General features: G+C 55.9%; 2 protein-coding genes across 3 annotated transcripts in view; one reads left to right on the top strand and one right to left on the bottom strand.

Annotated features, from left to right (window-relative positions):
- Window positions 1-1,085: 1,085 nt before the first annotated feature.
- On the bottom strand, window positions 1,086-16,153 carry CRAT (carnitine O-acetyltransferase). 2 transcript variants are annotated; one of them, XM_055399037.2, is made up of 15 exons: window positions 15,597-16,153; window positions 13,935-14,074; window positions 12,702-12,965; window positions 10,169-10,287; window positions 9,021-9,074; window positions 8,299-8,464; window positions 7,804-7,978; window positions 7,205-7,383; window positions 6,555-6,655; window positions 6,097-6,216; window positions 5,828-5,950; window positions 5,605-5,740; window positions 5,003-5,065; window positions 4,126-4,263; window positions 1,086-3,639 (listed from the first exon to the last, which is right to left on the bottom strand). In XM_055399037.2, the coding sequence occupies exons 2-15, from the start codon at window positions 13,959-13,961 to the stop codon at window positions 3,424-3,426; spliced, it is 1,881 nt and encodes a 626-aa protein (XP_055255012.1). In that variant the 5' UTR covers window positions 13,962-14,074; window positions 15,597-16,153; the 3' UTR covers window positions 1,086-3,423. The 2 variants fall into 2 exon arrangements, with proteins under 2 accessions (XP_055255012.1, XP_055255011.1); XM_055399036.2 differs by lacking the exon at window positions 13,935-14,074.
- Window positions 16,154-16,438: 285 nt separating this feature from the next.
- The window catches only part of PTPA (protein phosphatase 2 phosphatase activator), a 35,167-nt gene continuing 30,676 nt past the window's right edge, over window positions 16,439-20,929 (top strand). The window contains exon 1 of the mRNA XM_055399038.2: window positions 16,439-16,720. Coding sequence (XP_055255013.1) covers window positions 16,690-16,720 — 31 coding nt within the window. The 5' untranslated portion in view covers window positions 16,439-16,689. The remainder of the gene's footprint in view (window positions 16,721-20,929) is intronic.

Here is a 20,929-nt window from a genome sequence, read left to right as displayed (position 1 = left end):
CAGAAGCAAACAGATCCCTGGAGGAAGGAACCTTCATGCTAGACTTCAGTTACAGTTTTAAGAAATTACCATGAACAAAATACAAAGATGACCAGGTAGAAAAGGAATCACCACCATCCATGGGAACCAGCAGGAAACAAGCATTAGGAAGAAACCCGCATATCTGTCAGGTGCTAGAGGGATCAGATGCAGATTGTGAGTTGTTTCACTTTTTTAAAGAAATGATGGACAAACTTGGAAATACCTGCAGAGAATAGGAAACTACAAATGTGAACCCTGGCAGAGCTTTAAATGAATACTGAAAAATACAATAGCCAAAAAAAAAGAAAAGAAACCCAACTCCATAGGTAGGTCGGTAACAGCCTACTAGACACAGTTGAAGGAAAAACTGGAGAAGTCAGAGGAAATCCAGAATGCAGCAAGACAGCAGCAGGGCTGCCTGATGAGCCCTGGGTTTCCCCCCAAGTCCCAGGTAAACGCTGCCTTTACCCCAGCTGGCACTTGTCCACACACTGTACTGCCTGGGCTCTCAGAACTGCCCAGCACCCACTGCGTACTTCACCTAACTCCACCTTTTCCCATGCAGTTGGTAACCAAGCCTCGCTCATTCCACTTCATAAGCATTTAAAGAAAAAATTTGGATTCTTTTTATTAAGTCTGTTAAGTTTATGGTTGGTTGGTCGTTTCTTTTTAAATATCTGGCTGCATTGGGTATTAGCTGACACATTGGGGATCTTTGGTGTGGCATGTGGAATCTTAGTTGTTAACATGTGGTATCCAGTTCCTCAACCAGGTATTGAACCTGGGCCCCCTGCATTGGGAGAGGGGAGACTTAGCCACTGGACCACCTGGGAAGTCCTTGTGAGCATCTTTGAAATAGCCACTTTCTCTACCTCCTAGGCAGTGAGGGTCCCAGCCCATGAGCCCCTGCTAGGAGACAGGAAAGCCTCCTGGCAGTTTCCCTCATCCCCACTCCAGGCCTGCCCTTGATTCCAGCCACTGCACTTCCCCGGTGGAGAGAGCCCAAATCAAGTTCATGCTAACCCGGGGAGACAAACTTCCAGAGGATCTAGGCAAAAGCCAAGTATTCTTTATGATTTTATTAATTATATATTACATTCTCAAATTTTAAATGATGTATTACACAAAATATATAAACTTATGACAGTTCTTTTTCATTCATTTTGCAAAAAAAAAAGTTTCTTCATCTGCATCACTGTCACCAGGGCAGGGTCTCGCTATTTCTGGGCAGCCTGATTCTCCGGGGTCCACTAGACAAGCGATTTGGGATACGGCAGGACCTTCTGTATTTCACGCATGGTGCTGTACTTGGACATTTTACTCCAAACACACTGGCACAGCATTCAGACGGTTGGATTTTAGAAGTTGACCCTGTAGGAGTATGTGATCTCCCCAACACTTACCTCCCCTCGTGTGTCCAGAGACCTGTGTCATAGGTCACACCCTCAGGGATAATGACTACATCTTCATGGTTCTTTGAATCTCCCCTCCCCCATAAGTTCCACCAGGGTAATGATTAGGGCTGTTTTGGGTAAATGTGTCTTCCTCAAGCAGTATGTTGCTGCTCTACAGAACTGAGTGAGCCTCCATGGTATGAGACCTGTAACAACCCAAATGCAAAGGGATGACCTCACTTCTGAAGGATAACATTTTGGAGGAAAATCCTGCCTTGTAGTCAGACCCAAGCAGTTCTTAAAACCTGAGTTTCTGGAGTCGTCGATGTGTGTCCCTGCCATGTCCTTGGCCTGCATCACCACTGCCTCCCCTCCCTGACTGCCCCCAGCTGGGTTGGGGCAGCCACCCCACTTCTCCCCACTAGTGAGGCTCACAGCAAGTACTCAGCTCCTGCTGTGGGCCCTGCTTCCTGAGATCCAGCCTGGGGACACTGGGGGCCAGCCGCTCCCCAGTTGCAGAGCAAGGCCTCTGTGCTGTCGTGATGGGATTCTCTTCAGGTCCTGCTCGAGGTCCCTGAAGTGGACCCATGCATCTCTTCCCCGCTGAGATCCCACCCTGCTGGCCAGGCTGGGAGCGGCCAGGCCTCGGTGACACCCACTCCCCACGGGGTCTGGGCTCCACTCCTTGCTCCCTGGGGCTTTGGGCGTGTGGCATGTTCTCCCTGAGTCTGCTCAATCCTCTGAAACACGGAGACAACCTCCCTCAGTGAACGTCGCAGGTTAGCCAGGCCATGAAGCACCTCACCCCCAGGCTGGGGAGTCCCTCCCACCCTCAGCATCTTCCTCTGGGCCAGGGTCTTCCCTAGGACCAGAGTCCCTCCACTCTCCATAAGCTGCCCAGTTGACTGTGGCAGGACACGGGGTCCATGCCGGGTGACTGGGGTTGGGGACATGTACAAGGTTCTGACTGGGTGGCCCCAGGCAGTGGCAAGGGCTGGCGTCAGACAGCCGCTCAGACACCACTCCTGCTGGGCTCAGTGCTGGGCAGCAGATGAAGCCTTGGGCCCAGACCACAGACCCCAGGCCCCACAGGCCCCTAGAGAGCTGTCCATACCTGAAGTCCAAGTCACAGGTAGGAAGGCTGTATCTGAAGGACGCAGGCCTGGGTCTGCTGCTGTGCCGGCCCAGAGCTCTGAAGTCTGAGCTGGCCCTGGGCTTCCTGACCCACGCCTAAGAGCGCGGCTCCACTGGGGGTGTGCCCCTGGGCCCACTGGCTGCCCGGACAGCAGCTTCCAGATGCAGGGAGAGCCAGGGGAGGGCAGGGCCAGGCGCCTACCCGGCCTTGCCTGCCTCCTCAGCTGAGACAACTCTTTACCAACACATTTCCCCTTTATTAACTGCCTCGTAAGTTGTTATATAACCAGGACATGGTTCAGGAATCAAGCTGTGTGAAAGCAAGCAAGCTGAGGCCCACTGAGCCACATCCTCAGAAGAGCAAGGGGATGGCGCTGTGATGCAGAATGGGCTTCCCCACCACCAGCACACCTCATCCCCTGACCCCTCAGCTGTGGGAAGGCCTGGAGACCCCAGCTCCAGGTAATTCCATCTCTAGGTCCTTGGGAGTTGAGGGATTGGGCTACAGACCGAAGCCTGGCCGTGCAGACAAGAGAAACTGGGCAGAGCTGAGCTAGTGAGGAAGGGCCCGTCCAGTCCCCACCCTCACGGGGGCTAAGCTCAGCTAGTTCCTTTCTCAGGAGGAGGCCACGGTGGGTGAGACACTGGGTTCCCCAGGCCAACCTCCTGTTCAGTTTTTGGACTCAGCCTGGGTGCTGGCGAAGACCCATGAAAGGCACTCGGCTTGGGTCTGCAGACCCTGCTGAGGGTGGCCGTCCCTGACTGCGATCTGTGGGGCCCAGGGGAAGAGGGAGCAAAGGAGTGGAGCCAGCCCAGTGGGTGGCATATAGCCCAAGGTGGCCTGGCTGTGGCACTCGCAGGCCAAGCAGCGGGCTCAGAGCTTGGCCCGGGGGTGGCTCTGGAGCAGAGCCCGCATGTCCAGGAGCGCCTTCTCCAGATAGTGCGCCAGGTGGACCGCGTTGGTCTCAGCACAGCTGTTGTAGGCTGACACGGAGAAGTTGATGTGTGTCTCCATAGGGTTATAGCAAACACCATAGCCGTCTGGCACCACAGGCCCAAAGAACATGACACAGTCTGTCTTGGCGGGGACCTGAGGATGGCACAGGACCAAGGCTCTCATCCCAGCCCCACGGTGGCACCAGCCTGCCTTCCACATGGGCTCCCACCGTGCTCTGCCTGAGATGCCCTCTCCTTGTCTTCAGTGGACAGTTGACTCCCCTCAAGTCCTTAGGGGTGCAGTTCTGGTGTCACCACTCTATAATTTCCCTGACATTCCTGGTGGGCTATCACTGTCCTACCTAGACTGTGAGCCCCTGGGGGCAGTATCCCAGTGCCCAGCACAGGCTGGCCTGGATCAGATGTTCTTCAGCATCTGATCAGTGAGTGAATGAAGCCAAGGAAGAGGAGGGGTCCCGACTCCTTTTCAGCCTGCCTGAGGTGAAGCCAGGCCCCCGATCCCAGAGCTCAGCTGCTTCAGGAGGGGCCTGTGTGAGTCACGTCACCTCCAAGTGACCGTGGTATAGCCTCTGTGGCTTCTGTTCCATCCCACCCCAGGGCAGTTAAGGCAGCGGCTCACCTGGCTGGTGGAGAGGTTGAAGTGCATGGCAATGGCGTAGGAGGTGTCCATGAAGATGTCAGGCATGCTCACTAGGTCTTCGATGGCCTGCAGCTTCAGGCCCAGCAGGTGCCGGTCGAAGGCCTCCCCACGGATGGCCTGCGGGAGGGGAGCTGTCAGGAGCAGGGGCTGTAGGCCCACAAGTTGCTGCCCTCCCTAGGAGCCTCTGGCGGCAATGGCTCTTCCACTCACTGGCCCTCAGACCTGTGAGACCAGAACAGCTGTGCAGGAAAGCCCTCACTTCACAGATGGGGAAACTGAGGCCGAGGGACTCCCCTCCCTCCAGGGAGGCCGGAAAGTACAGCCTAAGAGCACAGGCCTGCAGCTGGGTAGCCCGGCCCCATCCTGGCTGTGGGACCTCGGCAGGTCACTGACGTCTTGGAGCCTCAGTGTCTTCATCTGTGAGATAGGGACAGTCACTGAACTCCCTCTGTAGGGTGGCACCGATCGAAGGAGCTGCCTGAGCATAACATGGGCAAAGCCTGGCATGTGCAGGCACTCAGGGTCAGGCTGGGAACTGGACCTCCACCCCTGGACTGCAGCCCCAGCTGTCAGAGGGCAGGCACCCTGCGGTCTGCCAGACCATGCACACCCTCAGCATCCTGGACACTAGGGCAGCAGGGAAAGCACCTGACACAAGATCTAGAGGCCAACCTGGGCCCAGGGCAGTTTGGTTTCTCCCACTGTAGAATGGGGATGTTCAACTTTGCTCCAAGTGCCCCAGTGCTTAAGGTAGGGGTGCCTGACGCTAAGGGGAGCAGCGATTTGCTACAGGGATGGACAGGCTGGTAGGTCATGCCCAGGGCCAAGGGAGCAGGGATGGGGGCTGTTGGCTCACCCGGTCAGTGTAAGCTCGGTGGGCCTGCACGGCCTTCCGCAGCAGCTCCACCTTCTCGTGCTCCTAGGTGAGGGGGAGAGGGCGCTGACGCTTCCTGTCCCTGCTCCCTCCTCAGGGGCCCACTCCCCACTCCAGGTTCTGTTCTCCTGGAGAGCACAGACTCGTCAGTCCCCAGCCAAGGCTTGATACAGGGTAAGTGCTCAGTGCTGATGGCTGACCCTTGAACAACTCGGTTTGAACTATATAGGCCTACTTATATGTGGACTTCCGTCAAAAAAACACAGCAGCATGACAGCCCACGGAGGGCTGGGCCTGCAGACGCACAACCACAGATACAGAGAATGACTACAAAGGGACATGGGGAGTTTCAACTGTGTGGTGCCCCAAACCCCTGAGTTGCTCAAGGGTCCACTGGAGTTCCCTCTTCTCTCTGGCTGACAGAAAGCTCTGCACCAATAAATTCATGGCTCCATCCTCCATGAGATGCCCAGCGTCCGCCACAGGGCTGGAGCATGGCAGGTGCTCAATGTGCGCTGACAGAAGGGGTAGGGAGGGAGAAAGGCTCAGGCCCAGCTCTCCCACCCTTGCCCCCGACCTCTCACCATCACACTGGGATCATCCATGGCCTTGACAAAGGTCAGCGAGTCCACGGAGGCCGAGCGGATGGTGTCGGTCCGGCCCAGGTGGAACATGCGCAGAGAGGCGCTTTCGTAGGTGGCGCAGGCCTGCCCGTAGATCCTGGGTGGGAAAGGTGCTGGGCTCAGCCCCGGCAGGTCCCTCCAGCTGCCCGCAGGCTTCCTGCTCCCTCCCGGGGGTGGCGTGCACCTGTAGTAGGCCAGCTGCAGTGCCATCTGGATGAAGGCGTCCGGGCTCAGCTTCTCCGACTTGGGGAAGTCCTTTCCGAAGTGGTGGAACACCGTCACCGTGATGTCCAGGTCCTGGATCATGCTGGGGGGGGGCGAGGGCGGGAGGTGAGCAGGTGCCCAGCAGTCTCTGCCGACCCCACAGCGGGGCCGAGGGCAGTCTCTGAACCAGCGCGCACCACGGCAGAGCTGGCTCTTCTTCCGGCTGAAGGAGCCCCTCCCAGCACTCACATGCTGAGATTCTGCTTGGCCTTCTCAATGTCGCTCTTGATCTCGGGCGTGATGTTGAACCGCAGCTTCTTGGGCATGGGCAGGGGAACCATGGGAGACCGCACGAGTTCCGGCTTCTTCCTGCACAGGATGTGAGGGTCTCAGGCTCCTGCCAGGAGCCTCCGGAGCCTGGGTCCATCCCCGGGATTACGATGGGGAGGAGTGAACCAGTCCAGGGAGACTCTTGGAGGAGAAGAAGGGACTTGTCCAAGGTCACTGAGCTGAGAAATGGCAGAGCCAGAATGCAAACACAGCTCTGACGGACTCTGAAACCCACGCCCCCTTCTGGCTTCCTCTGAAGAAGCAGATTCCCAGCACAAGGGAGAAGGCCATTCCTCCTCTGAGAGTTCGTCTGTCACCTGTGTCACCTGTCATCAGGAGCTGGAGAACTGGCTGGAAAGCGGGAGACCCACACTCACGTGAACTCGATGATGTGGTCCAAGAGGGAGACGATGGGGGGCCCCTCGGCCGCCGCATGCTCGTAGACGAGCCCACAGGCGCCATCTTCCGCCACGATGAACTGCAGGGGAGATGGGGTCCCTGACAGCTCCAGGCCTCGGCAGCCATTCTCCTGCAGGGTCCCCTGGGGGGGCGGGGCTCTGAACCATCTCAAGAACTTTGGCTGACTTATTACTTTTATTCATAACAGCTAACACTCACCGAGGACTTTGGGACACCTGTCCCAGGTCACGCTAAGCACATCCTGTGGACCTTTCTGGGTCCTCGTACCTACCGTTTGTTCCCAGGAGTCCTACCACTACCCCATTTCACAGATAAGAGCGAAAGTCATGACCAAGACTGTGCCGCTCAGCCTGGCCCCACATTCCAGGCTCTCCCTGATCACGGATGGATGTGTTGGAGGTGACAGGGGTTACCAGGCCAGGCTTGGGAAAGACAGGTTGGGTGCTACTAATTACAGCCGCGTCCACCTGCTGGTTTCCCCCTGCTTTACAAGCTGGGAAGCCAGGGACGCCGGAGTCCAGGGGAGGGATGGGAAGTCCTGAGGCGGCAGTGGGCTGAGCCTGGGTGCGGGTTGGGGGTGGGAGTCCTGGCCCTGCCAGCTCCTCACCTGCAGTGTTTTGTCGAACCAGCGGTTGCCGCTGTTGAGCTTGCTGCCGCCCCCGTGCAGCATCTGGCCCGCCACCTGGCTGCGGTACGTGTCTTCCGAGACCCGCGGCATGGGTGCGTCCAGGCACACGGTGAAAATGCTCCTCTGGATGGAATGCACTGACTCCCGGTTCACCTTGTCTGTGGGGACGTGTGTGTGTGTGTGGGGGGGGGGGTGAGGGTTAGGCCTGGGGAGGCCTCCAGAGTTTCCTTTAACAGAGCCCTGTAGCCCCAGAGCACCCCATGAGGCACTGCTGCCCTCCTTCAGAAAGCAGGAAACAAAAGACCAGGTCACAGAGAGACCTGGTAAGGCAGCTGGGGATCCAACACGGGTTTGGATTCTGGGGACGATGCCCTTGCCCAACATGGGATTCAGAGGGGATGTGAAGGTGGGCTCCTCAGTCAGAGGATGCACTCTCACTGCAACTTGCTCCTGAACAGAAAGAAAAAACTAACTGAACCCAACCGAGGTTTCCCTTTATGTGTAATGGGGCTAACAGCGCCCGCTCTGAGTCGAGGGGATTCAGCGTGACAGGGTCTGCTGGGGCCTGGTGTGGGTACCTTTGATGAGGGTGCTGTAGGCCTTGGCCCAGGAGTTACGGTGGTTGGAGGTGAGGATGCCCACAGGCTCCTTGTTGGTTTGCAGTGACGAGTTCCAGATCTTCTCCAGCTGTGTGAAGATCTGATCCGAGGTCAGGGGTGTCCCATCGCTGTGGTACACATCCAACTCAAAAAACTGTCCGGGCACAGGCAGGTGGAGAGAAGGGGTTTTGTGGGGGCCTCAGACAGGCAGCGGTCACCTCCCAGCCCAGATGAGGGGACGGCGTCAGGCGGAGGGCAAGGAAGGCACTTCTCTCCCCAGGGTGACCAGGCCCTAGCCCTTCCGGGCCTCCCCCGGGTCGGGGCCTGTCTGGATACCCAGTGGAGAGAAGAGGCCCAGGGCCTGCCTGTTCCAAGGGCACGTGGGCAAGTGTGTTGGGGAAGCTGACTCTGAGCCCTGCCCCTCTCCTTCCTGCAACAGTGTGGGGGCTGAACAGCCGCAGGGGGACCACCCACTTGGTAGTTGTGCACCACGGTGATGTGCATAGGCGGCTTCTTGGTCCTGTCGAACTTGGCGACCAAGTCCTGCTTGGGGCCCGGCACGCGGCAGGACGACAGGATCTGATAGTACTGGTTCATGCACAGTGGCTTGCCCCCCAGGTACTCCACGGGCAGGGTCTCGCTGCAGGGGCAGAGGGACAGGGAGGTAGGTGGGATCCATAGGGAGCTGCTGGGTCTGGCTGCAGGCTGGGTTGGGCAGTGGGGCTCACACAAGCAGTGCTGGGCCCCTTGGTGCCCACCCTCCCACTCAGCATGGGAAGAGGGGAAGGGGGGTGGTTGTTGGAGGCCGACTGGGTCGGGAGGACTGAGAGCCACCCGGCTTGTGAGTCACCCTGGAAACTCCCTTCCCTTCTCTGGGCTTCGCTTTGCCACAGGGAAGATGAAGCAGTGAGTCATCCCCTGGGGTCCCCTTTTCAGCTGGGACGTCAATTCCAGGGATCTCTTGGGAGAGGGTCCCCTGGAGGAGGTCACGGCAGCTGGAGCTGAGGACCCAGGTGTCCCGATCACCATGCTCTGCCTCCCCAATAAACAAAGAGGCTAGGTCAGCAGGAAGTGAAAGCCACTGAGCTCTGGGCCTGCTCAGCAGTCAGGCAGCGGGTGGGGCTGGGCTGCAGGAGTGGCTGTAGTAATTAGGCAGTCCAGGTGGGAGGTGACAGAGTCGGGATAGTGCCACTCACTTGTCAATCATGGCCTTGAAATCCAACACACCCTCGATTAATTTGGCAGCGAACCTGGAGGGACAAAGTAAAGATCAGCAAACAGTGTGGACAGCCAGAAGGAAGTTGCTTCACTCCTCTCACTGCTGAAAGAGCCTGAAGGAGTTCAAGTGGAGAACCTGTATTCCTGTCTCACTCTGCATAATCTCTGGGGAAAGGGATTAGGATAATGTGTTGGTCAAGCAACTGGCAGGATTTTGGTACTACTGAGCAGCATGACGATGGCTGGATTACGAGCCATGTCCTCTGACTCCATCCTCAGAGGGTCGGAGGCCCTGAACCACAGCCTGGAGCCTGGAAGGCCTTCTCCCTGTTCTGAAGCATCAGTTAGGGAGGGACCTCGAACTGTGGGGGAAGGTGAAGGATGACTCGGGGGACAGTGGCTTGAGGTGTCCCCTCTCTTAGATCTCTTCCTGTTTTGGGGCCTGTGTGTCCCCCAGGCCACTTCAGTCAACCTGCACCTTCTTCCCTGAACCGTCTGGGCCACATCAACCATGCCTGATACATGGGGGTGCTCCTGGCCCCCAACACGGGGACTGCTGGCTAGAGCTTCTGGTCTTGACCCCCTGGTCCTTCCTGGGGTGCCCTGGTCCCTTTAAGAGAAGCAGATATGGCCCTGAGAGACTGACGAGTCCTTGGGCAGGAGATCTTGTCACTGGTATTTTTATCCCTGGTAGAACTGGAATAGAGGCCAAGACAAAGTGACAGGGCCGAATGTGGAAAACGGGACTGTGTACAAAGGTCACCCTTGTGGCTGGCTGAGGAAAGTGGGAAGGAGCGGGTGAAGTGTCAGAACTGGGGTGAGTGGTAGCCTCAGGTTCAGGGGAAGGGAGGAGTCCTAGTCTGCAGTTGGTGGTTAACAAGAGTCAGGAAGATTCTGCTTCTAGTCCAGGTCAGTCAATCCTGAAAGGTGATCTTGGGCAGGTCCCTTCACTGCTCTTAGCCTCAGTTTCCCTACCTATAAAACAGGGATGATGCTGCCTACTTCCTAAGGCTATCTGTGGAGATGAAAGATAATGAACAGGGCTGGGGCCCCTCTGTTCTCCTGGGGGAAGTGGACATCAGGGCCCTGGAAGGTCCAGAGCTCCGCCCCAACCTTGGCGACTCACCGGAGCTGGCCCTGCCGATCCACAAAGTCCTGCTTTGGCAGCATCACACCAGGGCTGGAGTGGATGACCAGGGGCTGGCGGTACTGGAGGTAGGCTGTTTTGAGCCACCAGTCGGACAGCTGGGGAAGGACAAGAGCCCGTGAGGAGGGATGGATGGGGACCTGGTTGCCCCTTCGCTACCAGGGCCAACAGAGCTGGCTAGGTGCCCTCTGCCCTCTCTAGTGAGCACAGATTTTCAAACTGAATGCTCAGATCCAGAAGTCCCCGGTCCTGTAAACCCCGCAGCGATCCATCCTCGTCCCTCTAACGGAGCCAGTCAGCATTAGCAAGGGGAATCGGGCAACACTGTCAAGGAAAAAAAGACTGCCAGGAAACCTGGGGTTGGGGGAAGAACAGAGGCAGAAACAGCAGTCACTTTTCCTTCTCTCACATATTTCAGGTCAATGATTTTAGTACTTTTAGAAAATAAAAATGTACGTCTGATAGAAAGGAAACAAGAGAGAAGATGATATGAAAACAAAGTCTGATGAGTAAGTTTCTGCCCGTCTCAGGTGGGCATACTCTAAGGAACCAGGAGCCCTCAGAAACCTTGATCCTCTGTGCCCTCAGCTTTGTTGCTGTCAGACTAGGTAATGGACAGCCACCTGGATCTCAAGGTCAGGGCACTCTGGAACACAGCCCCGGACATCTCAGAGCCTCTGGAAAGACAGATCACTGTACTAGTGACAAGATGTAGGTGACTCTCTACTAGGCTGGCCAGCCTCTGCCCAGGGTGGGGTATTTCCATGGATATGCAGCTAAAGGCTCCTGTCTTGGGACCTGCAGGTGACCATCACCCTTGAACCTTATGTGCTGACAGCAATACTGCCCCCACTACACATTCCCCCCAGCACAAGCCTCTTTGTGGCAGGTCCCTCAATCCTGGAGACTCAGCTGCCACTGTGCTTCCTCATCCACCTTAAATGCAGTAGGACGTGCCTCTTACCACACGGACTCCCCTTGGGAAACTGCTTGCCATGGGCCCCTGGCAAGGGGTGAACAAGGGCAATGTGCCCAGGTCACACAGCAGGCCCGTAACCAACTGCTCTCTGCTGATCTGTGACCTGGAGACATGGTCCCCGATCAGCCAGGCCCTTCAGTCTAGCTTGGAGCCTCCTTGAGCACTGCTGTGTGGCTCTTCAATTCATTTCCCTGGGCCTCAGTTTCCTTATCTGTAGATGGGGAGGGGCAGACAGGTTGGGCTGCCCTTCAGCCAGGTGCCCCCACAGCCCTGGAGATCTCAGAGCCTCTGACCAGAGCTCTGGAATCCAGGGGAGCCCCTGCAGATGCGGGCATTCCCTCAGTGAAAATCTGCTAAGCAGGAGCAGAACTCTCAAGGGCCCGTGAGTGGAGAGGAGGTGGTGCTCCCACTCCTTTATAAGTCTGAAGTAACAGTTCTGGCTAAACAAAGTCAGAAAACTGCCAGATCCCAGACGCGGTAAGATCCTGACCTGCTAAGGTTTGTCTATGCTGGTGGCCGGCTGACGTCTCCTGCCTCCTCTCTGTGCAGCCCCTGCCCTCCCACCTACTCCCTCACAGCGCCTCTCACTTTCCACGGCCAGACCGATCTCTGGTTCTCTCTACACACTTCATTCATCCCTCGTTCAACGACCCTCCTTCCCTCCCGGCACATAGTTGCTTTAGGCCTGGACTGTCCACCCCCCAGCCCCATCAGCAAGCGCCACTGACGCCAAAACATATCCTGGACCGAATGACTTCCCATCCTCTCCCCGCCAGCCTGCCCACGGGCTCCTGTTCCCACCCGCGCTTCCTTCCCACCAGCACAGCAGTCCTAAGTTCATGCTGGGTGTGAGATGAACACAGAAAAGTGCCTGGGGCACCAGTGCAGACACATCGGCACACGCTGAACACACCTTTGTGAAAGACTGAGACACAGAACCAGGACAGTCAGTCATTGTCAATAGATCACCCTGCAGCCCCCTCCCACTGAGCTCAAGTCCAGGGGCTTCCTGGGGCCCCTACTCTGCCCTTGCACCCCACTTCAGCCTCCATCCCTGAACCCGCCAGCTGTTTCCACCTTTGCCTGTGCTGTTCCCTCTGTCTGACTCAGACCCAGCACCACCTCTGCCCTGTCCTCCCTGCCCCTTCGGAACGAAGAAGCTACTGTTCTCCACCCTCACACTGGCTTTGTCCTTTTCACTCGACAGAACTGTATTGCCTGATATGACCTGGTTCCCTCACACGTGTCCTCTCCCTGCTCTACGTGAATGTCAATTCCAACAGGTTTTTGACAATGTCCTTCTTGCTCACCTAGCACCCTACTCGGTGCTGGGCACAGAGTAAGTGCTCCGGAAACTCCATGGTGCAAATGGATGCACCAGCGCAGCCTGTGGTGGAAAACTGGGGGTGTGCAGCCAGCAACAGGCCACAGGAGGGGCGCTCACAACGACCCAGGCCTCCTGGGAGTGGCCCTGCTCCCCTCACCCTCCACATGCGCCAAAGGGACTGGTGTGCCCCCTGCCTTCTCACTCACCCAGTTCTCCATCTTCCTGGCCCTGCGCTCCAGCCCCTTCTGCAGGCGCTCCCCCACGCCGCCTGCTGTCTGGAACTCTTCCACCAGCTGCTTGGTTTGGGCCCATTCCTCCTCACTCACGATGGGCTGCAGCGCCTTGAGATAATGGTCCAGGGTCTGCTGAAGTGGGGGCACGGGCAGCCGGGGGAGCGAGTCCTGGTGTGCCTTAAAGCGACTGGAAACCTTCATCAAGGAGGAGGGCTTGAGGCGGCCCAGGGGCTTCACCTGCAGACAGCAGAACATCCTGCTCATTCTCTCACCAGCTCTGGGAGACCCTGGCACTCCCAAAGCTGAAGTCCTGGGCACTTATGTGCCCGTTCCTGGTGTCAGAGACAGCCTCGTGGGTGGGGCCTGCCCTGGTGTCCCAGCCCTTGAGCTGTAGGTGTCTCCGCCTCTTCTGCTGCTGCTGCTAAGTCACTGCAGTCGTGTCCGACTCTGTGTGACCCCACAGACGGAAGCCCACCAGGCTCCCCCGTCCCTGGGATTCTCCAGGCAAGAACACTGGAGTGGGTTGCCATTTCCTTCCCCAATGTGTGAAAGTGAAAAGTGAAAGTGAAGTCGCTCAGTCATGTCTGACTCGTAGCGACCCCATGGACTGCAGCCTACCAGGCTCCTCTGTCCATGGGATTTTCTAGGCAAGAATACTGGAGTGGCTTGCCATTGCCTTCTCCGCCTCTTAGGGGCCTGGAAATGCAGGTAGGGATGGGGGAGGGTGGGGACGGGCCACTGATCATGGCAGGGCTCAGAAGAACCAAGTCAGGATGGATGGCACCTGCCAGGGGCAGCAGAGATCAGAGGGGTCTCTCACCTGTTGGATGCATAGGGCCCCGCCTTTCTCACCCTGGGACCCTGGGACAATGAGCCAGCCAGCGGTGAGGTGATGGCTCCCTTCCGGAGGTCCCCACCTCCTTGTCTCCCACCCTTACCAGGTTGAGAAATAGGAGGGAAGAAGAGAAAATCAGATAGAGCTAGACGACAACAGTACCTTTGGGCTTTTTCCTGTTTGTGGGTTGGGGAGAGGGGTGGCATGGGGACAGTGCTGTGCCAAGAGAGAGCTGAGTGGCCTGGCAGGAGAGTGAGAGTTGGCACAGAGGGAGAGTCTAGAGGCTCTGCTAGCAGAGAGAGAGAGACACAAGAAGGTCCAAGGCTGCTGGCAGCAGTGGGCAGGCAAGCGGCAGAGGCTCCGTTTCATACCTTCTCTTTTTGCTGCCCGTTCTCCATGGCAGGACTGAGGTTCTGAGCCCTGTCTGTCTGCCTCTTGGGCTGGATCTCTAAGCCTAACTTGCTACCAAGTGGGTGAGCAGAACCTAGCAAGAGGCAGCCACTTGCCCGGGCTGGAAAGAGAAGACAAGAGCCAAGATTCAGGAGGACGCAGACGGGGTAGTGGCTGCAGCGGTTGTGGTGGCATCTGGGCTTGTGGCTCCACCCTCCCCAGCTTCCAGAAGTGGAGGAATGGAGAACAGGTGAAAGGGATAACGCGGTGCACTGGAGGAGAAGGAAACCTGGAAAACTTTTCCCTTTCTTCCCTGGATGGGCCCAGTGACAGGGAGTCGGGCCAAAAGGTATTAAAACTTCACCTGCTGGAACGTGCATCGGTCTGTGTGATGAGGGAATACTTGGCTGGAGAACAGAAACTGCTTGACCACCGAGGTTATACTGTAACCGTGAATGTGGTCCTGAAAACTGGGGATGGAGCCGAGGAGCAGACCCCGGGAAGGGGCAGCCAGTGGGCATTTCCCTCCAGGACATCTGATCCCTTCTGGGCCACCCTTCCCTTTCCCTAAAGTCTAGTTCTCTTGAGGTGTGGTTCATTCAGCTGGGAGGTTGCCAATAGAGTCCTTTGGGCATTAAAAATAAACCAAAGAATGCTGGCTTTGGGATTGGGCTAGATTTGAGTCACCTGACCAGGGAAGGCAGGCCAAATCTCTTTTTGCCTCAGTTTTCCTGGCAGGGATCAGGTCATTAGGATGACCTAGAGACCATCTGTGGGATGGGAACACGGCTCAGGTGGTGCCAGCAAGGAAGAGGTGGAACTCTGGGGCCCTGAAATATCTGGAAAAGCCTCTGGGAGAATAGATTAGTATCTCAACCCTCGGGGCCTGACAGTATCTAAATATCCTTCTTGGCACAAACACAGGGGAATAGAGAGATACTAGGAGTAGAGCGGAGACGGATCTAAATCAGAGAGCTGCGACACCTGCTCCAAGCTGCCCTGGGGAAGGTTGGGGGTGGGAGGAGGGGTGGAGGGGTAGGGGTTTGTAGATGCTAATCAAGTTGCGGGGAGGTGCTAGTGGAAGTTGGGGGCGTGGGGCTTCCACCTGCTGTCTTCCGCCAATTCGGAGGACTTTCTGAGCAGCTCAGCTTGATGCCTTCACTGGAGTGTCTCTGGCCACAACACAGTTCCCGAGGGGCCATTTGATCAACCCAGGGAGGGTGACCAACTGGATGGGGTTGGAGAAGTGGCCGGGGAAGAAATGGCTCAGGCTGAGTCGCGGACACGTGTGTGAGTCAGAGAATAGCCATGGAGAGACATTGCTGGTCTCTCCGCTCCTCGGCTCTAGGTCTAAGGGTGGAGGTGCTGCCCGAAGCCAGGGTCCTGTCTTTTCCGGGTCGCTGGAATTTAGTGCCACAAAAAGCCTCTTGACCTTGAGCCTCAGTCTCCCGCTCTGCCAAACGGGGTTAGCCCACCTGCTGACCCCACCCCAGCAGCTCCTAGCTGGGTTGGACACCGGCCGCCGGGCCCCAGCGCCTCGACGGCCGGTTTTCCCACTCGGGCGTAGCTGCGCTGCTGGCCCCGTCCGCGGCCCGCCCGCCCCGCTCCAGGGCCCGCCAGGCTGGCTGCCCGGCCACACTCACCACGGTCCTGGCAGCGAATGCCAACATCTCTGCGGCCCGCCCGCGGACTCAGAGTCCGCTCCGTCCGACGCGCTGGGCAAAGTCCGCGCCGCCCCCGCCGCCGCCGGTGGGTCCCTCCTAGGGCCTCCGGGCCAAGGTCGCCGAGTCACGGCCGCTAGCCGGTAGAGGCGGCCCCGCGCCCACCCGCCGGGCCGGGCGGGCGGGCGGCCCGGGAGAGGCGGACTCGTGGGGCGGGGCCTCGGGGCGGTGGCGGCCCCGGAGGCTAAGCCGCGAGCGCGGGGCGGGGTCGGGGCGTAATGAGCGGCTGGGGAACGCCGCGAGGCGGTGGAAACGGGAAGAGGAGCGAGGCGGAGACCGCCGTCCGGTTCGCCCTCTCCCACCTCCATTAAGGCGGCCACAAACTGTGGGAGGCAGTGGGGTGCACCCCCCTCAGTCCTTTTGGGGGCCTTGAGCGCTGCCCTCAGAGTGGTAGGAAAACACTACCACGTTGACAGAGGCAGGTCTTCTAATGGTCCTCGGGGTCGGGTCAGAGCCCGGCTCGAAGATGACAGGTGGGGACCGCCCCGCAAAAGCATGGCTGCCGCGCTCCCAGCGCCCTCCTGGCAGGCTGTTGGAGCGTCGGGCGGCGGGCATGCTAGTGCGCATGCTCGCCGGCGCCCCGCACTAACATGGCCGCCGCCCCCACGCTGAGCGCGCCGCCCCGCGCCGGCGGTTGGTGCGCATGCTCGCCGGCGCCCCGCACCAACATGGCGGCCGCCCCCCGCCCCCCCCACGCTGAGCGCGCCGCCCCGCGCCGGCCGTTGGTGCGCATGCTCGCCGGCGCCCCGCACCAACATGGCCGCCGCCCCCAGCGCTGAGCGCGCCGCCCCGCGCCGGCCGTTGCTGGGCATGCTCCCTGAGTGCCCCGCACCAACATGGCGGACGTCTTCGCTGCGGTGACTTTAATTCTCGGTTTTCGGTTATAGCCTGCCGAGGCTCGTTTCTCTTCAGCAAGCCCTGAGCGCGTGGTGGGGCCGGGGCAAGGCGGGGTGGTGCAGGGGTGAAAAGGGAGTGGGTACTGCAGGCGTCCCGGCCGGCTCCCGGCGAGGGGAAGATGGCTGAGGGCGAGCGGCAGACGCCGTCAGGTAGGGCGGAGGGGCCGCTGTGGCGTGGCGGCTCGGGGGCGGTGCTGGGCGTGGGGGCGGGGAAGGGGTGTGGTGTGTGGGGGGCGCCTCAGCATGGGGAAGCGGGGGCTGGAGGCGCGCGAGGGGCCGACGCTCCTGGGCCCCCGAGAAGGAGCGAGCGTTGAGGGGCCCCCCGAGCGAGGAGTGCTGGGGGGGTCGGCAGGGAGGGCAGGATCCCGGGGCTGAACAGGGGTGGTGAGTGGGGCGTGACACCGGCACTCGGGGAGCCTGAGCGGCCCGAGGGGTCGGGTGGGCAGAGCCCCGCGGCCGGACGGGGAGGCCTTCTCCACATCTCGGCTGTTCGGGCTCAAGTCAGCTCTGAGCTGGCGGGGAAGCACCCCCCCACCCCCGCCGCACGGACGGGGGCTGCAGTCTGTGTTAGACCCTGCCTTGGGGGTGGGGGCTGGTGCTCCGTAGGGCTTGCCTCGACCCCCTTTGCCAGCCTCCCTCCGCTCATCACCTCCCTTCTCTTCCCCTCGGGAAAAGGGACTCGAGTTTCGGTGGCTGAGAAGTTACCGAGACAAACTGCCCCTCGGTCGTCTAAACCACTAATTTAAAACGGCTGGTTGTGCAAGGAGACGAGTCACTTTCCTGGCATCATCTTCTGTAACTTTTATTTACGGGCTGTGGTTTCTTTTTAGTTCATCTCGAGTAACTGGCATGGAGGTCACAGGGAAAGGATCCTCTTAGAGAGACCAGTTCCCTAGGGGAATGGAAGGGTGTTTGCTGACCACTCCCCCTGCCCCTTCCTTGAGTTAAGAAGAACTGACGATAGATGACTTTAACAATTTTTTAAGAGGTGTAAATAGGTTGGCCAAACAGTTATTTCAAAATAGCCAGTGTTTTGAAGCCATTCTATATTCCTTCTACCCTGGCTTGCCTTTTATAATCTGTGGGAAGGTCTCAGGAGGGAGAAATTTTGAAGATCAAAGAGGTATACCCCCGCACCCCCCACCCCCCACCCTCCACACACACACACCAATAAAAGAACATTGCCAAGGCTTCCCTGGTGGCTCAAATGGTAAAAGAGTCTGCCTGCAGTGCGGGAAACTGGGGTTTGATCCCTAAGTCAGGAAGTTCACCTGGAGAAGGAAATGACAGCCCACTCCAGTACTCTTGCCTGGAAAATCCCATGGACAGAGGAGCCTGGCAGGCTACAGTCCTTGGGGTCACAAAAGAGTTGGACAAAGAGTTGGGTATGGTCTGTCAAGGCAACTGAAACCAGATACTTATTTTACTTGGTGCAGAACTTCTGTGCATATGCCCTTAGGAGTTCTGGTAATGACATCAGGGTAGTATATGAGGCAACCAGAATTATCAGTGAGATGAATGTGTCCCTGAAGATGGGTGGCGGGAGGTGTAGGGGCGAGAACCTAGTCAGAGATAGAGATAGGCTCAGGGAATTCTCTATGTCTGAGAAGATTCAGGTTCCCAGGAGGTGGTCCTTCCTTGAAGTTTGAAACTCAGGATGTTTAGGAACAAGTCATAGAAGAACTACTAACTCAGTGAAGTAATAAAATCCTTGGAATTTGGAGTTAACATAGACTCGGCTCCACCTGGCAAGCTGCGGCCTCTGTGATCCTGTCTCCTTATCTCTTCTTGGCAGGGTTGGTAGTACGTGTTCCCTAGATGATGCAGGCAAACCGTGGGACGTGGTGGCAGTCAGTAAAGGTGGTTTGAGTTGAACATATAGACAGGTTCCCAAATGGTAGATGGTAATATACTCTTAGGGGTTTTAGGAACATCTCCAAAACCCCGGATATTTCCATCTTATACTGAGAAGTTGTTGGGGATCCAGCTGTGCTATGTCACCTTTGTCAGAGAAGGAGTAATCTGAGGCTAGAGAAACTGGATCTGACCTCATTGATCATGGTTTCAAGTCTGAAGGCTTTTTTTTTTTTTTAATTTGGAATTACACGTTCTGGTGATTGTGTATGTGTGTTTCATCAGTGATTTGATGCAGAACTTCCAAGTAGCTTTTCCTCTGAGAACAAGACCCTGTGAAATAATGTCAGGAGGGTTCTTCCCTTGCAGAGAGGAACAGTTCTCTGAAATTTAGAAAAGGGCTCTGTTCCTGAGGATCATTTGCAAATGGATAATTTGAAATGTGGAATACATTTTCCCATAAAAACAATGTGGTTAGGTCACCGGACTGACCTAAAAACCTTTTAATTTAGCATCTTACTTGAAGTAGCAATTTGCTAATAGTAGGGTCATCAATTTGAGGTTCTGGGAACAGGACTTGCAAAACAGGTGGGCTGAAGAAATGTTTCTGGTCTCCTTTTTTTGGCCCTGGGTTGAATTTGAATTAGGCAGAGCTTTCCCTTGCTCTCATCCCCCATTCTCCACGCGTCTCTTTAGTCTCCAGGTCTCCTGGGACATTTCCTTTCCTCAGGACCACTCCAGGAAGGCTCTAGTCCCCCACATGTCACATGTTCTAGAACCTACTTAGCTCTTTGTTTCTTTTGTTCATGTAACTGATGTGAGCTAGGTTTCAGGAGAATGGCATTGGGACAGATTTATATTACATTGTGAGTGACTGATAGTCTATCACTCTTCTTGGAAAGTTTTCATTTATTTATTAAAACTTTATTTTTTGAGAGTTTTCATTTTTATTTACATTTTTATTTGGCTGCATTGGGTCTTAGTTGTGGCTTATGGGCTTAGTAGCCCTGGGATGTGAGATCTTAGTTCTTCGACCAGGGATCAAACCTGCATCACCTGGGTTGGAAGGCAGATTCTTAACCACTGGATCACCAGGGAAGTTTTGAGAGTTTTCATTTTTAAAGGCGGGGTCTTACTAATCTGACACACCTCCAATAGTAGATTCAGGCCCACAACTCCCAAACCTACAAAATAGGTGTATTTGGAATTCACAGTTTTTCAGATTTCAGAAGGCACTGCTCCATAATCAAACAGAAAGATTTATGCAGCAAAACATAAATTCCAGCTAAATGGGATACACACGTTACTGTTTTTCTTTCCCTCAGCTTCTGAAAATATAGAAAATCCATTTAAAATAGTTATTTATGATTACAAGAGTATCATAATGCTAGTTTTTAATAGTAATATGTAGTTTAGAAAGTGGAAGTCATTTAAAAATCTTACCTCCTAGAGATGACAACTATTAACTTTGGTGTTTAACTCTTTAGATTTTTCTAAGGCATGAACTAATAGGTATGTGTATTGTTAATGTGAGTACGTAAGCAGTTTCTCTTAACAATAGTAAGATTATATCGTATTTAGTATGTTGTTGAAGTTCAGTTGCTAAGTCTTTGTGTCACCATGGACAGTAACACGCCAGACTTCCCTGTCCTTCACTGTCTCCTGGAGTTTGCTCAGATTCGTGTACGTCGAGTTGGTGATACCATCCATCCATCTCATCCTCTGTCACCCCCTTCTCCTGCCCTCAATCTTTTCCATCATCAGGGTCCTTTCCAGTGAATCAGCTCTTCCTATCCGGTGGCCAAAGTATTGGAGCTTCAGTTTCAGCATCAGTCCTTCCAATGAATATTCAGGATTGATTTCCTTTAGGATTGATGGTTTGATTTCCTTGCAGTCCAGGGGACTCTCAAGAGTCTTCTCCAGCAGCACAATTCGAAAGCATCAGTTCCTTGGTGCTCAGCCTTCTTTGTGGTCCAGTGCTCACATGTGTACGTGACTACTGGAAAAACCATAGCTTTGACTATACAGACCTTTGTCGGCAAAGTGATGTCTCTTTTTAATATGCTGTCTAGGTTTGTCATAGCTTTGCTTCCGAGGAGCAAGTGTCTTAATTTCATGGCTGCAGTCACTGTCTGCAGTGATTTTGGAGCCCAGGAAAATAAAATCTGTCACTGTTTCCACTTTTTCTCCATCTATTTGCTATGAGATAATGAGACTGGATGCCGTGATCTTAGTTTTTTGAATCTTAGTTTTTTAAGCCAGGTTTTTCACTCCCCTCTTTTTTGATGCAGATGACACCACTCTAATGGCAGAAAGCGAAGAACTAAAGAGCTTCTTGATGAGGGTAAAAGAGGATTGATTTCAGGATTGATTTCCTTTAGGATTGATGGTTTGATTTTCACTCCCCTCTTTTTTGATTTCCCCCCTTTTTTGATCAAACCTGCATCACCTGGGTTGAAGCTCTTTAGTTCTTCGTTTTCTGCCATTAGAGTGGTGTCATCTGAA

The sequence above is a fragment of the Moschus berezovskii genome, chromosome 11 (genome assembly GCF_049115385.1).
Source record: "Moschus berezovskii isolate FMDL1 chromosome 11, NW_MosBer_1.0, whole genome shotgun sequence".
NCBI classification, from domain to species: Eukaryota; Metazoa; Chordata; class Mammalia; order Artiodactyla; family Moschidae; genus Moschus; species Moschus berezovskii.
This window is presented reverse-complemented; position numbering and strand designations above follow the sequence as displayed.

Coding starts and splice junctions, on each gene's coding strand:
- CRAT (XM_055399037.2), bottom strand. CDS start 13,961: ATGGAGAACGGGCAGCAAAAAGAGAAG. Junction 9,075..10,168: donor GATCGGCAGGGCCAGCTCCG/GTGAGTCGCCAA, acceptor TTGTCCCTCCAG/GTTCGCTGCCAAATTAATCG. Junction 8,465..9,020: donor TTCAAGGCCATGATTGACAA/GTGAGTGGCACT, acceptor CTGCCCCTGCAG/CGAGACCCTGCCCGTGGAGT.